This window comes from Bombyx mandarina, chromosome 01, assembly GCF_030267445.1.
Source record: "Bombyx mandarina strain Sakado chromosome 01, ASM3026744v2".
NCBI classification, from domain to species: Eukaryota; Metazoa; Arthropoda; class Insecta; order Lepidoptera; family Bombycidae; genus Bombyx; species Bombyx mandarina.
Window position 1 is genome coordinate 14,840,050 of NC_143208.1, and position 16,416 is coordinate 14,856,465.

The 16,416-nt window shown below is 35.3% G+C and overlaps 2 protein-coding genes across 3 annotated transcripts in view; both read right to left on the bottom strand.

Moving 5' to 3' along the window:
• Positions 1-803: 803 nt before the first annotated feature.
• On the bottom strand, positions 804-3,441 carry LOC149503577 (protein SERAC1). The gene has a single exon (XM_089730779.1). The coding sequence runs from the start codon at positions 3,276-3,278 to the stop codon at positions 1,023-1,025; it is 2,256 nt and encodes a 751-aa protein (XP_089586905.1). The 5' UTR covers positions 3,279-3,441; the 3' UTR covers positions 804-1,022.
• Positions 3,442-9,437: 5,996 nt separating this feature from the next.
• LOC149503578 (forkhead box protein F2) overlaps positions 9,438-16,416 on the bottom strand; it is a 56,308-nt gene continuing 49,329 nt past the window's right edge. Inside the window, exon 2 of one of the 2 annotated variants that reach the window (XM_089730787.1) lies at positions 9,438-11,752. In XM_089730787.1, coding sequence (XP_089586913.1) covers positions 11,517-11,752 — 236 coding nt within the window. In that variant the 3' untranslated portion in view covers positions 9,438-11,516. The remainder of the gene's footprint in view (positions 11,753-16,416) is intronic. The other variant, XM_089730790.1, reaches the window with a different exon arrangement.

Consider the following 16,416-nt stretch of genomic DNA (forward strand, 5'->3'; position numbering starts at 1 on the left):
TCCAATGTGACGAAGCAGGTGGAATCTTCTAGTGTAACGCAGTCATCAGTGGACCTAAGCTTGGTAAGCAAGACTGGAGGTTGATGTCCATGATGCACGGCTACCACTTTTATTCAGGAAGGCAATTAAAAACTATATCTGAAATAGATGGTAGACGCTGAAATATTATAGTTACTCCAAAATATGTTTTGATATTTACAATATAAATTATAAATCAATAAATTTTATTGAATAGAATATATTTACGTATATAAAGTAATCACGCAAAATTAGCCTTAAAAGCAATCATTATAATTAATAATATCTCGCATTTTTTACATTACCTAACTGCAAAGTGAGCTGGTAACGCCATCTTTGGTGTAAACTATGAAACACAGTAACATTTCATTTCTACTGTAACGTAAATGATTTTTGACAACTAATTTTAACTGTCTCTAACAGATGTCGGGATAAAAAAAAGATAAATGTTTATTTAAATTTCACTTTTTCAATAACTATGTTTCATTGCAAAAAGTATTAAAACTATAATAAATGATTACACAATGTGGTCATTGCCGCGAAGCTTCCATGAGAAGTTATTAAATTTGATACTTTGACTGTGTCTAAACTCTAAAGTATTTTATTTTAATGAAAAACATGCAGACAGTACTCTCGAATTGTCTTACATTAGGCGAGCACCCGAGCCCACAGACAATAATAAGTGAATTTCGCTGCTAACTACAAAAATAATGGGTACAGCAAAGGAGAAAAGCAAAGTATTTTTTGTTATAAAATGTAGTAAAATGAGTAACAAAATACAGGAAAACAATTAATACATGTTTATTTATCATTTGCTTTGCTAACATACATTACATACAGTTAAGTATTATCAATTTTGCTTGGATAAATACAATTTAAATCCTACATAATATATCTGTACTTCCAAAATGTCCCACACTTACAATTTACTTTCTTTGAAAATAGCAATGTTTTTCTTACAATACCATAAACTAGGCGAGAAAATTAATTGTTATTCATATTTTCTAATCTGTAAATCCATCAGTAAATGTGTCTAGTAGGACTCGCTCATACCAACGAAGACCTTCAATTCTTTGAGCTTCATCAACTTTTTCTATAGCCTCATTAGTTTTTGTCCTCAGAATCCACCAAAGCATGTCAATAATCCATTTTATAAGGGAATCAGAGTATTTTATTTCAATATTTCTGGCAGTCACCCTTTGTATTACATCCAGGACTGTTGTATACAATATTGATTGTCTCGTGGCCGGCTTACATATAGACAGATGATCTAAAGGTAACTGATAAAATACGCCTCGTCCTAAGTCTGCAGAATAAGCTTCTACAAAGTGGATTGGTACTTTAAATGTTGTAACCAAAGTTGGCATCATTTCAGCAAAACTGATGGTCTCCCATTGGTGTTGTTCAGCTGCATGTATGAACGCTCTATGCAATTCAAGTAAAACTGGCGAGTTTTCTTGTAACTGACGCACATCATTTGAAGGCCACAGCACAGCAGCTGCAGCCCTTGGCATAGTTGCAAGTGCACTACCTTTATGAGGTGTACTATAAAACAATACTGCCTTAGTATTCCTTGAAAGTCTTTTAAATTTGTCATCACTACTTTGAGCAGAATCAATGAGTACTTGTTTAACTATAAGTCCTCCCATAGAATGAGCTAACCACACAACAGGAGTACCTTTTCTTCCGACACCAGCATCAACTAATGTAGGACCTAATTCTGAAGCCTTGGTTGATATGTCAGCTGTCTGTAGGGGGCATCGTTCTAGCCATTCAGATATTGAGCTCCAATAATTGATACCTAATATTCTCAAATTATTACAGTCTTTAGGTAGCCAATCTTTAGGCCAACAAAATGTATAATTACAGTGATCCTCTTCTTCCTGCATAAGGGCTAAGCGTTTCTTACTTATAGTATAAATATTAGTATTCAAAGGTTCTCGCTTTGCCTCAATAGGGAGGTCATGTAAAACTACTTCTAAGTCAGACAACAGAGTTTCATCATCTAATTCTATCAGATCATCCATTACTTGTTGCAAATCTGGGTCAAGATACTTTGTATCGATTGATTTTTCTTCGCAGGGATCACAGTCAACATCAGATATTGTTCCTTCAACAATTCCAAGAGGTTCAGCGCACTTTTTATCTCTCTGTCGCCATGTGACAAAAACACCACCTCTGAGGCCGTGCACTAGAAGAGTGTCACATGTTGGTGCAACTGTAGTTCGATACAATGGGTGCAACAAGTACAGTCCTGGTCTGTAACAATGTTCCCCTGATAAATTTGCTAAACAAACTGCAGCAGAACTTGCCAATCGCACATCTTTTGATCTAAGGAGCCGAGACAACTCTCTTATAAGACCGTTTTGAAAAAAATCTAATAATAAATTACAATGAACACTCAGAACAGTGAGTATTTTAAGTATAGCCAAATCCAAATCAGTGTCATCACGCTCTCTTAACATTAACTCAGCTAGTCTTGGAAGGAGTCCCATTTTTATAAGAGTTTTTATAGAATCATCATCTTCATAATCGTTAACATGAAAAAGACTGATGTGGTGATAGAGGGCATCAAGACACAAAATACACAAATCTCTCTCACTAATACTATCTGGCTTTGCGGGAATATTATCTGCTTCTAAGGCCTGTTCCTGAATATTGGCAAAATATTTCGATAGGAAATGTTGAATACAACTGTGTGGATGGACTCCTTGAACAGAAAGTATCATGTCTCGGAATTTGAAAGAGAGTAATTCAGAAGTTAATGCAGCTCTACGTACATGTATAGGTGGAGGGAGGAAGTACCGTAGATCAGCACCGCGAGTTCTTGCTAGCAAGACGGCTGTGTTCATGTCTAAAGCTTGTGCAAGTTTTTGACAGTCCCAAATCTTATTGTTTTTGAAAGCAGCTAGCTGTTTCAGAGCTATGTTACGCTGCTCCTTGTTCCCGTGACGACATAACCACAAAAGACGCCATGCTAAAGAATGCTTCAGACTCTTCCAAATACGCGAGAGGCCTATAGACCGTCTAGATTCTTTGTCTTGTTCCCTTTTTAATGTGATGCTGTATGAAGGGTCGTCAATGTAAATATATTCTGGGGTATGTTTCTTTTCACGATCTAGAACTTTTGTGTTTACGATCTTGTCTACTGTTTTGTACGTCTGACTGACATGATAAGCAAAAAAAATTCCACCACCTCCCCAAATTGATGTAAATTTTAGTATTTTCAAAATGGGCTTTAGTCTGTCTTGCAGGCTCATTGTTTAACATCGAACGAAAAGGTTCGCTAACAGTGAAAAATCGGCACGTTTAAATGCACCATTTATAATATATTAATATAATTTAAAATCCTATTTGCTGGTATTTACAATAGTTCTATTGTTTTGTATTTTGTATCATAACCTAAGGCTTGTTAATGACGTTATTTTAAATGTCAATGCCAGCAGTTTTGTAACTTCACTGTCAGCTTTTGTATTAGTTATTAGTGAAGCGTAAAATTGTGTGAATTGTTTAAGTATTTGGTAGTTTAAAATTATTTAATACAGGACCTGTGATAGAGCACAAATGTGGAAAAATAAAACAAGGCCACTGGAAGTAGCTTCTCGGGGTTTTCCAAAAAGTCCACTGAAAAAGTTAAAGTAAATAACAACCATTTTACTGAGACTATATTTTACCCCATATCATATCGTTTCATTTAATTTCAATTGATAAATGTCTCAAATTAATCCACTTTATTTCATTTCGCTTCACGTCATTTTTCATAAAACAGATATACAAAATATAGGCTGTATGGTGTGATACTTTCGCCATTCCAGTTAGAAAAATAGAATTACTTTTTTTTAATGATTGAAAGATTACTGGTGGCCTTTCCAACCTGGCCTGACCAAGACAGGTGGGCGAGCAAAGGCTCAGCCAGGAGGGACAATTTTCCTTCAAAACGTATAGATCTTTCGCCTTGGAATTACTCATGATTAAAGATTGAAGTTTTTTTTTAGATCGTTCGACAATAGATTTTCTTGATACCCTAAATATGACTGATTGTCTTTTTTTAATTTTTTTATTGCTTAGATGGGTGGACGAGCTCACAGCCCACCTGATGTTAAGTGGTTACTGGAGCCCATAGACATCCACAACGTAAATGCGCCACCCACCTTGAGATATAAGTTCTAAGGTCTCACGTATAGTTACAACGGCTGCCCCACCCTTCAAGCCGAAACGCATTACTGCTTCACGGCAGAAATAGGCAGGGTGGTGGTACCCACCCGCGCGGACTCACAAGAGGTCTTACCACCAGTAATTACGCATATTATAATTTTGCGGGTTTCATTTTTATTACACGATGTTATTCCTTCACCGTGGAAATCAATCGTGAACATTTGTTGAGTACGTATTTCATTAGAAAATTTGGTACCCGCCTGAGATTCGAACATCAGTGCATCGCTCAACACGAATGCACCGGACGTATTATCCGTTAGGCCACGACGACTTCAAAACGTCTGTCTCACGTATGAAGCTGTTTTTTACAAAATAAATATAATAAATTATAATCAAAATATTTCGTCGGAAATTAGGAACAATTACACCGTTTACATGATATATTGGGTCAAAGAATCACATATATAGAACTAACTATTACAGTAGGTACTTTTAAAAGACAATCACAGAGCTTTCGCACATTTACCTTTCGTTTAAAATATGATCAAAAGATTCCCCAAATATTACAACATTTGCTAAACTCTATTGTACCATACAATAAAAACAGTCGTTTTGTTCACAAAATATATTTTGATGTAAAAAAATTATTAAAACAATTAAAAATAGCCTGTAGTAATGAAAAACAGCTTTTGTTGTTTTTAAAAACATTGTCCAAAGTACTGATTTTATTGATATGTGCGTATAGGCAGAAACATGCTGAACTTTTTTGTAACTCCCAGTTATAATTTTTTAACGTCCAACAAGCTGGAGTGGTGTTAGCTGTTATATAAGGGTAGAGACCCTCCATACTATTATGACCCCCCGCGTCAAGTGGATTAACGCTATACACAACAGATTTTTATTTATCACCACCAGGATAGTAATCGCAAAATTTACCCTACGAAAAACTAGGGTAAATATAGCGATTGAATGTAGAAGTTAATGGTTACCTATAAGTGAGACAAATAAAATATTATGTTGCCAATACAGAATAAGATGATATAATATTTTTAAATATAAAAAAAATGTACTCATTACCTAGGTACGGTACTGAAAATATTTACTTCAACCGCGTCTAAAATATTAAATTACACGCGGTATTAATTTAGTTACCTCTGAAAGAATGTACGGCAGAGTTCAATTCAATTAAATAATTAAGTTTAACAGTATACTATAATAAATAGCTGGAGGGCCACACAAAAATTTATTTTCAAAAACAAAATACTTTTTGGGAATTCCTCCAATAACAGTAAAAGATAGCTTCACTTTTATATGATGTCATGGGAATGGAATGTTACAAGAATAAAGATAAATTATAACAAATATTGATTTTAAATGTTGTCTGGACAGTCCTGATTATTTATTCTTTTACGTTGCGTATAGTAATAGTGCCCTCTATTTCCGCCCTTGCGAACGACGATGAGTTTTCATGTCCGATGGACGATGCTTACGGGGGCTCCGTGCTAACGTTCACAAGCTAGGCTTCTCAGCTTGACACTAGGTGGCGGTGTATTAATATTTTTTACATCGATCTCAGAGAACACTTTTTATTATTAATAATTATTTATACCTCACAGCATGCAATTAATATACACAGTTACATTTTGGATTTAAATCGGCAGGACGTTGTTTCGGACTCAAGTATAATCTACCAGCCTATAAGATAATAATTAAAAATATTAGCTGGGAATGTTTTGAGAAGATAAGCAATTACAAAGGATGCATGGTAGGTGGTAGACAGTTTCGAAAAAAACTGAGGTCGTATCTTTTGCTTAACTACTAGCTGAACAGACAGTTATTTAAAAAAGTATGTTTTTTCAATTTTAGAGGAATTCAATGAGAATAATGTTTTGTCCGTATTTAAGCACATCACTTTAACTCTGCCATTGCCGGTCCCAAGCCCGGATGAAAAAAGAGGAGGGTTGGCGACGTTATGCCACCTACCCAGCCGTAAAAATATACGCAGAGTAACGGGCAGCGATTAACTAACCCGAACTAGGGCTTCAGTAGCCCAGAGGAACTAAATCGCCTCTGAAATTCTGCTATGGAAGAACGTGGGAACCTACCACTAGTAATTTTCCCAGAAAGCCTTTACGTATGTACTCCGTAAAGGTCACGATCCTCAGCACTGAGGAACACGACGCACGGAGGAAGCACATAACAGCCTAAAACGAAATAGTAATAAATAAATAAAAGCATCGACACCTGCTAACTTTATCAAAAGCTCACGGAATCACAATGTGAATGACATTATCTATCTTGAGACAGTGGGTCGAAGCTTCAATTATATTGTACAAAGGCAGTCTGGTTCTTCAAATCTGAAGGCTTCGCGGTAGAAATACGTTTTTGCTACCCGTTGTTTGCTCTAAGCGCCCATCACGAAGAGAATGGAAGTGAAAGGTTATTTGGTCGTCGGGTCATCGTGTCCCCTTACGGAGGCACGGGTCGGGCCTTGGGGCAATCCCCTCTGCCCGGGCATGGACTCCCTGCCTGACGAGGCAGGGGTGATGAGATTGCTGGTGCGGTTCTTGTATGCGGGTCGAGTCGAGTAGTAAGTGGCATGCTGTAATCTTCACTCTTCCTTTTTCCTTTCTGTAAGCGACATTTCGCTTAATAGGCAACGTTTATCTTGGTAATTAAAGGTACGTTTTATTTGGTATTAGCACCAACAGTTCGATGTTTTTAATTGAACTTCAATTAAATTTACTCCATTCAAATAGCTAAAGTTTTTCTAATGAAATTTTTACCTAACTTTAAATGGCTCTCCTGTAAGGTTGCAAAAATGTCGCTTAATCCAATTAGATTTTAATCCCTCGATATAGATATAAAATGTTGTCTCTATGATGAATACACGATGATTAACATTACACGTTCCTTCGCCAAAGTACCTATTATATGAACGTCAATGAAAGATAAGTACAAATGGAAATAAAAAAGCAATAAATCACACACAAGACTATTAGAACGGTTTGAACATGTTCTCAGATTTATGAAAGTAGCATTTACGCTTCAATTACGCGACTTAGGTATATTATTCACAAGTGCTCACGCTTTCTAGACACTATTCTCAAGTTGTGCCCCGGTTTGAGCCCCGTGAGCTCACCTACACGTCAAGGAGAAGTTGAAATAGCCTTCCAAGGCTATCAGCGTAGCTAGGAAAAAAAAGTTGTGTAGCACGATCGAGAATTGCGATTAACCGTCCCCGCGTCTGCCAACGGGAGCAGATTAAAAAAATAGATATAAACAGCCACGTTACTTTCTTACAAGCAATTAAATTTTGTAACGGGCGAAATATCTGAGCCGCTTTAAGAAGCGCAGCGGCAGTCGATGACAGCTAACCGATAATGTTTTTACAGCCAACGATGTCTGGTGTGCAGTACGCTGTGCAGACGCTAGGCTGAATAGTCTTCACCTAGATATTAATCTGGGTTGATTTGTTTATCTTTTTAACCGACTGTTAAAGGAGGAGGTCTCACTACGCTTGAATTTTTTATGTGTGTTAGTCACGTGTGTTTGTGTTAGTTTTAAAAGAAAGGAGATATTTTATGAAATTAAAAATTATTGTTCAATTGTATAAGGACAGATAAAAAAATTAAAATAAATAACTACTAAGTTTAAAAACTATTTGATAAACTTCTCATTCGCAACATATCTAATAGTTTACAGCTTTTATACATTTACTTTCTCTATTATCCATCTCCTCTAAGTTTTTTAGTCTGTATATTTTATAGTATGGTATGTATGTTTTTTATAGTACTAAATCTTAACCAAAAAGAAAACCGACTTCACAAACTTAAAATAAAATACGAATATTATGAATGTAGTCGAAGTCAATTTGCAGATGCATCATTGAGGATAATTCAAAAAATACTGATCACATCTTGATGAAATTTTTGCTTTGATTAAATCGAACCACATAAGAAGCTCCAAGCTTCCATATATTTTTTCTACATTAATCGGTTCACCTAGAAAAAAATATTTACACATAAAAAATAGTCGGCACATTGAGAGGCTCTACCTTCTTGAAGTCGGTTAATAAATAGTCCCTAAATTAAAAACCATTTCTGGTTTGTATACTGGAGAATTTAAAAAGATAACAATCTAGTAGTATTGCTTAATAGTTTACTGGAAAAAAATGCCCTTACATTTTCAATGGCTCAACCTGAGTCTGCACGGTCGTCCTAATTTGGCTGCTATGCAGTCATGAGATCAGGCATCGTACATGTTGTAAATTAATTTTATTCATCTCAATAGCAGCTAAGCTTAAATGGCCTCACATAGTCTGTAGACATTGAAAATTTTTGGCAGCGACGGTTTCATGCTGTGATGTGCATGTTGCGATCCATGAGCTCATTAGAAGCTTTATATCCAGCGATATAAATCCAGCTGATGTGAGCTGACGCAAATTCACAAAGAACAACGTTTGTTCATATATCTATACTACCAATAAGATGTGAAATTTCAAAATCTCTTTTTTTATACAGAACCTTTAGAAGCTTAAGGGACTATTCCAACTGCGCGCGGACGGGAAAATTCTCAACTTTCGTTTTTTTTTATTACCCGTGTAGGCAAACGAGCATACGATGGACCTGATAGTGAGTGGTTCACGTCGCCCATGGACTTAAGCAATGCCAGGGGCAGAGCCAAGCCGCTGCTTACCGTTAAGTACTCTCCACAAGCCTCGTTTGAAGAAGGATATGTCATAGCGCTCGGGAAACACCCTGGAGGGGAGCTCATTTCAAAGCCGGAAGGTACGTGGCAAAAAATATTTCTGGAAGCGGACTGTCATCACTGTCACTGTCATCTCATCGTTTACGATTTTTTCAGACCTCACCAGGAATATGACGAAAATAATGTAGCCGGTCCAGACTTAGGTACTGAATTTATGCGCTTAGTGACCTGCACATAAGTTTGTTCGAACGTTGTTGTTGAAAAAAAACCGATCACATTGTACAAATTAGTTCATTGCATTTACGCTGTTGAGAGAGTTCAGTACCAAATTAAAAATTTTCACACCAAAACGTGTGCAACAAATAAAGCTCCTATATTTTTATACAATCGATTCCACCGAACCGAAAGAATTCTAAATGCAGGCGTTGTCAACATTTGGGACAATTTTACAAGTTGCAAGAAAATGTGAGACAAAAAACTCACGAATTTTATGTATTTAATTTTTGATTGGGTCACCAAACCGAGCTGAACCGGAATGAAATAAAATTAATCTGTTGTATTATTATTATATTTATTAAAAAACATCTTAAAACTAATATCCAATAATTTCAAAATTATTCATTGCTATGATATAATATAATGTAATGTAAATTATAAATCTAAAGGTTGTCGTTCACTGTTTTCGATAATATTTCTCTAAATTTAACTAAAAGTCGTATTGACGTACATATATTTATTTATTAAATAATGTACTAGACTTTTGTTTCAAGCATCGATTTATTTACTACATAACATACTTGATTTTTCACTAAATTTTCCTCTAAAAATAGACATGAAGTACGTTGCAACTTTACTTTCATATATGTTACTGTTCATGGATATAATATAATGTGCTAATTTTATTACAAGACCGAAGCAAACTAAGTATAACCGTATTTAAATAAAAGTGGTATTTATAGAGATACTTTCACGATAAAATAAAATTATATGACACAGGGTACAAGAGAATAATTCACGAAATGATAAATAGAACACTATTATTGTTACAGAAATATGTATTAATACTTATCGACTTACTACTAAATAAAAGAAAACATTTGATACGCGATGTAAATCAAAGTCTAATACTTGACACCGCACGTAATTGTAATATAATGTGCACAGTGCACGCAGCGCAGTGAAATTAATAGAATGCCCTTTTTGGGCTCTACATTTTTATTAGATACTAGTGAAACTGGGTCCCGGTCTGCTGTGTTATAACTAATTGTTGTGTCCTTAGTGCGAGTTTTTACCTTCTCGATCGCGTGAAAGTTAACTCAAATTTGTATGGAGTTGGAACAGCGCCCCTAGCGGCAAACGAAGGGAAGCTCTTCCAACTCCATACAAATTTTTAGTTATAGACAGACAGAAACTACTCGTGCGAAATTTGTTGTACATTGATGGTACTATACTAAGTTTATATTCAGTTTGATAGGAAATCTGACGAATGCATGATAAGGCCACTGAAGTATGAAACCTAGGTAAGGCGGTATTGTAATGTGTCAACCGTCGCTTCTCTGTTTGTACATTGTTTAATATCTTTTAGATTTACTAAGAAGGTTTGCGTCTAGTTTTTGTATACATCTATTGATCTTGTAATTCATTGAATCAACAATGTTTACAGCTATTTCCATGACTTACCCTAATTACGTATTTCACTAATAAATCAACTGATTTTCTCACGTTCTTATATTATTATATTTCTTTTTGGTTATTTTGTGATGGGATTTTTACAGCTACAGCGAAACACGTTATTTTCAGTAGAGTATTCGACAGCACTGAAAATAAGTTCTTTTGAAACGTGATGACAGTTGAAAAGAATGTTCTGTATATCTGAAAATACATTTGAAACTATATTTTCAAGTGTAAGAATCATGTTATTCCAAAGAATGCTTTATAGTTTAAAAAAGTTAAGTTAAAAGCTAAGTAAAGTTTAAAACTGTAAAAATGACAATTGTTTCCATTATTGGCTGTATCGCCTGTGCCTAATTCAAAGATCTGTCTAATAGTCCAAAAGTCGAGTAGTGATGTTACATAAAATAAATATCGTGTAACAACATTTTTTTAAGAAAGCGTTTTGGTAGTTTTCGTACACACTAGTCATTACTGAATTTTAAAATATTTTATAATAAAACATTTTCATAAAACAGTGAAATGGCATGTTTTGTATTTGTTTTTAGATAAGACTAATAACGTCTTTGCACTTTTTTGTGTTCGTTACGATGTATGTATATTGATGTACAAGCGATCCGTAATAATTTTTTTATGTTTTACATAGTTCAAGAAAGCACTGATAAATTGAAGTTTACCGAGATAATTATAAATTACCACGCCAAAAAATCTTAAATCTCCAATTTTTTCTAGAACATTTCTTTTTTATATTACCGTCCTTAATGTAATTACAATGGACGTAACTAAGATGAAGCTAAATATGATTGGAGTGGGTGTGACAACACATTATTTATTGACGTCAATACAATTAACTATCTGCAGGTAGATCATTGAATTCTCTGAAACTATCACAGTGAATTTGAATTCACTTGAATTTTGCAAGAAAATGGCGTTTAAAAAGCCGTCGCGTACAAAAATGACGTTTAATTATAATAATGCACAGTCGTGGAAGTGGATGGTGGTGCCGGTGTGGAAGTGACGGATGCCGGCGACGGGAGTGCGGGCAGCGGGGTCGGTGGCGGCGTGGAGTACATCTTGCGGTCTGGTGGAAGCGTTGGCAGCGGTGAGGATAGACTGAAGCTGCCGAGGCCACTGATAGACGAGCCTCCGGAAAGCATCTGACCATGCACGCTGCGCATCCCGAACATTGGCGTTGAACCTGTTAACAAGATTTCAGTTCAGGATACCGGTACAGAATTGTTCTTAGGTGGGTATTATGAAAATGAAATCATAATATCAGGACCATAAGATCGTTTATCCAACAGAATTTTTCTAATTTAAAATTTCACATTATAGTCGGTTCTAACTAATAAGAAGTTGGGCTGTGAGTTCGTCAACCTATCTAAGCAATAAAAAATAACATTTTGTATCCTGTCACATAACCCACCTGGCGTTAAGCGGTTACCAGAGCCCATAGACATCTACAAACGTAAATGCCGCCACCTACTTTGAGATATAAATTCTAAGGTCTTAGTATAGTTACAACGGCTGCCCACCCTTCAAACCGAAACGCATTATTGCTTCACGGCAAAAATAGGCAGGGCGGCGGTAACTACCCGTGCGGCCACAGGAGAGGTCCTATATGACCTCTTTTAGGTTAAGATTTATTTAGATAATTAATGTAAAAAGGCTAGTCTAAGTACAGGTTAGACAGATCAAAGTTAATCTAGATTCCAAAAAAAGGTAAAACACATTAAAGTCGAATTCGCATAAAAGCAATTTTTGCTGAAAACTGATTTCTACCCCAATCCTCTAAATACTAAATGTCAACAATAATATTATTTATCTATAGATTATAGACTGTAAGTATTCCGAATATACATATAAAAATATTCAATTGTTTTATTTCTGTTTACCTTTTGACACCATTATATTTAAATAAATCGAATCGATGTTACGTGTAGATACATAATTTATGTGCACACTAGAAAACTAAACCAGCATTCTTTTTCCGTCACCCCGTTAGTTCTGAATTATTATTTGAAGATATACATTAACTATAATTGAAAGCGGTGACCTAAAACAAATATTTTCTTAAAGTGCCTGACTAATTCAAAGAAGTTAGTTAGTTTCGTAATATGTTCAATTCGCATAGCCATATACAAGATTTGTTCGTTACTATAGTATAAGTACATTGGTGTTGTATCGTGAATTTATATTTATTAACCTCCGCTCAAGATGTCTTCAAACAATTTCGAATCTTATGGTTATTGCACAAAGAGTATATTGGATTAATTATTGAAAAAAAAAACGTGGAAAATCGTCAAGGAATGGTCTGGCTGGCAGCATAACACTGAAAATAAAAATGCATTCGAAATATCATATTTTAAGACAATAAACATCAGCCGATAAAGGTAATTACTTAACCCTCCAATATTCACGAAATATCGTAAATGAACATTTATCTTCTAGTTTGAGGAGAGTGATACAGGTACGGGTGATACAGTTGCGATTGGAGTCTGTACTTTTGTAAAGATTCCAGAGCATAGGTCTTTTGGTTTTTGTCTCGCATGTTCTTAGTAGAAACTAATCTTTGCTGGGCGTCGCTGCCGCGTGTAACAATTATGCTTCAGATTTACATAATTCCTACGTAAATGGCATTGAATGAAATAGTATCATAGGCGGCGGTTACGTCCAAAGCCATTTTTTGTTCTGACAACGTAAACAAATAATGATAGGTCTGGAGCGCGACATAAAAGAGCCATAACTATGAGAGCTGCACACAATGCTTCAAAATTGAAAACGTCCACTAAATAGGTATATTCACTTTAGGTTACTTGAGTCGTCTATTATCAAAGGTGGCAATCTGTGCATTTGGACAAAAAAATGTTATTGATATGTCAATACAGATTGATTTGAATATAATCGTCTCCTTCAAAGAATAAGGTTCGAAACCTGCATTAAATAAAGGTTAATACTTAACCTGTTATTTATCTAAGATGTCGTTCAGAAGAGTTTTGTGACTGCCAATGGAATACAAAGTCAATAATTCGTTTTTCTGATTTAGCAATAATTGTCCAAAAGTCACATTGCCGGCTTTGATAATAGTCGACTCACTTACTGGTTTACTAAATATCAATTTTTGGTCACGATTTTAAAGGGAAATCTTCAACTAGGCGATTGATTTGGTCAGTAGATCGACGAGTTGGAATGTTATTCGACAGTACGGAACATTTCATCTGTTAGCTACGATACAAATTCCCATAGACATAGCCCACTGAGTTTCTCGCCGGATCTTCGCGATCCCGATCCGGTGGTAGATTCTGCCAAGCACTGGTCTTGCTAGGCATAGTCTTAGCAAATTCTCTCAGGTTAAACCCGTGAGCTCACTTACCCGTCCACGCTTATCTGGAGTAGTCATTTAGGCTACCACTGAATAGATAGAGGAAAAAACAAATACCTAGGTGTAACGAAACAATATTTTTTCTATATTTAGTAAATTAATATGAAAGTACATGTAATAATTAGTTATGTTTTACTTTGTCTACGCGTTAGCCCAACCACATTTTAAGAACTTCCAAACATACTCAATATCTGTGTTAGTGAATAGCCGCCCGCCGCATTAAGCCTTATAGGGGCAATATGTGAACTAATTATCATAGAACATTAAATACCCAATAATAACTAAACAAAGTATATGAAGATTTGCTTCAGGTGTGAAAACGAAGCTACTGCGCAGCTACAAGGCTGAGTATCAGAACCGTATTATATTATCGGGCAACTATGTACGTATAATTGCACAGTACAGCAGCAAACATAACTAGATCTTTTCATAATAAAACGGAGAATACAAGAGCGGGGTTTTCTAAAATTGGTATTGGTACAATTCTCATCGGGGGCCGTTCGCCTGTGGCTCGTCTGTTGTCGGCCACGTGCAAGCCCGTGGTACCTAATGGCCGTAATTTAAACAAACCAACAGATCCCAATCAGCCGGCTTTAGAAGTAAAATCCTCCTTGGACGATACTGTTTTCTTGGAAATTAAAACACGCATATGTTACTTGTCGGGTGCATAGATTTATTACTTTGAAATAATTACGTTTTTGAAATCCAAATGTGGTATGATATAGCACGCGGAGCTGGTTTTTTATTCACGATAATCTACATTTCAAAGATTATTATTTTTTATTTTTTTTGTATTAAAAGTCTGTATTTGTTTCAGATTGACAAACTCCGACACTGTTTGTCTTCGATAGTTCAGAGGAGCATTCTGTCATCCATGTTTTATTTTAATATTATAAGCGTGAAAGTGTGTTTGTTTGTCCTTGTTTCAAGTCGAAACGAAGCAACGTATCCACATTGCAACTGTTTTATCGTCTTTAGATAAATAGATAAATAACGTGACAAATTAGAAAGAATAATTAACATATAGAAGTAGTAATTGACGCCTTTTCTTGACTATGCGGGTGAAGGCGCGGGTAAAGGCTAGTAGTTGTATAAACGTAAGAGATAAGTGGCGTGCGATTCTTTTCAGGAAATAAAGACGATAATTTTAAATGGAAATTAGCAATAATTCCGCGTTTATCTTTTACTTATTTGTGCAATGAGTATCGGTCTCTAAACTTTTTAGTTGTTCGCACTTATATAATAATTTCTCGAACCATTCTATACAAGATTTTTTTTTTTTTTATATCTTTAGTTAGCGGACGAGCGCGCAGAACATTATTTAATTTATTTTTTATTGCCCTTGCAGGCAGACGAGCATACGGCCCACGTGATGGTGAGAGGTTACCGTCGCCCATGGACTTCAGCAATGCCAGGGGCAGAGCGAAGCCGCTGCCTACCAATGAAATGATGACTTAATGGAAAGTGATTATTGCAGTCGTTATACACTGGCAATTGTAGAGGTACCGCCGCGCCGTCATTTTCTGTTTAAATATGCGTAACAAAGTATTTAATTTAACGTAAAAAAATGAATATATCATAAACTAGCCATACTCGCCCGCTTTGCTGCGCATTTAAAATTAACATTATTATTTATTGTCATTATTATTAGGGAGTCCAACACTCATATAAATATTAGCCTATCCATTAAGAATATGTATTTTCTACATAGATACCAAGTTTTAAGTCAATCGGATGCATGGTTCAGTAGTTATAACGGAACATCCGTAAAAACCACTGTAGATTTATACATTATTATAGATATAGATTCACAAAAGACATTTGGGCAAAACCGAAATACATGAATAATACCTAAACAAATATCGTTAGTATATTGATTTCAGACTTTTTATATTAGGCATGTAAAAGGTAATTACAATCGATTACTTCTACTAGTGGTCCCCCGGTAGTCCAAATTCGACTATAATTAATTGAAATTATAAGTTTGTACATTATTATAATTCTATTCTCAAAGACTATTAAACTTCTAAAGACAAACAATATTTAATTTATTCTCAATTTGACCACAGACTATAAGCAATAAGAAAAATTGGACAATAAACAAAAAGTATGCATGCGCGTGTGTGTCAAATACATGGTAGTGTGCGTGTAATATTTTTTTTTATTGACTTAAGGTATTTTTTATTCATAATTTAAAAAAATATTAACATTCTGCACTCCTTCTCTATATTCCCTATAAATATAGGAAATATCATACTCCTCCGTCAGTGCAATTTTCGAAAAAACGGTACAAAGTTTTTGCTTCACGTTTTAATTCTATAGATATATTTTTTTATTGCTTAGATGGGTGGACGAGCTCACACAGCCCACCTGATGTTAAGTGGTTACTGGAACCCATAGACATCTACAACGTAAATGCGCCACCCACCTTGAGATATAAGTTCTAAGATCTCAGTATAGTTACAGTATAGTTAATTATA

What these genes read in the sequence shown, in the direction of transcription:
- LOC149503577 (XM_089730779.1), bottom strand. Translation starts at nt 3,278, where the DNA reads ATGAGCCTGCAAGACAGACTAAAGCCCATTTTGAAAATACTAAAATTT.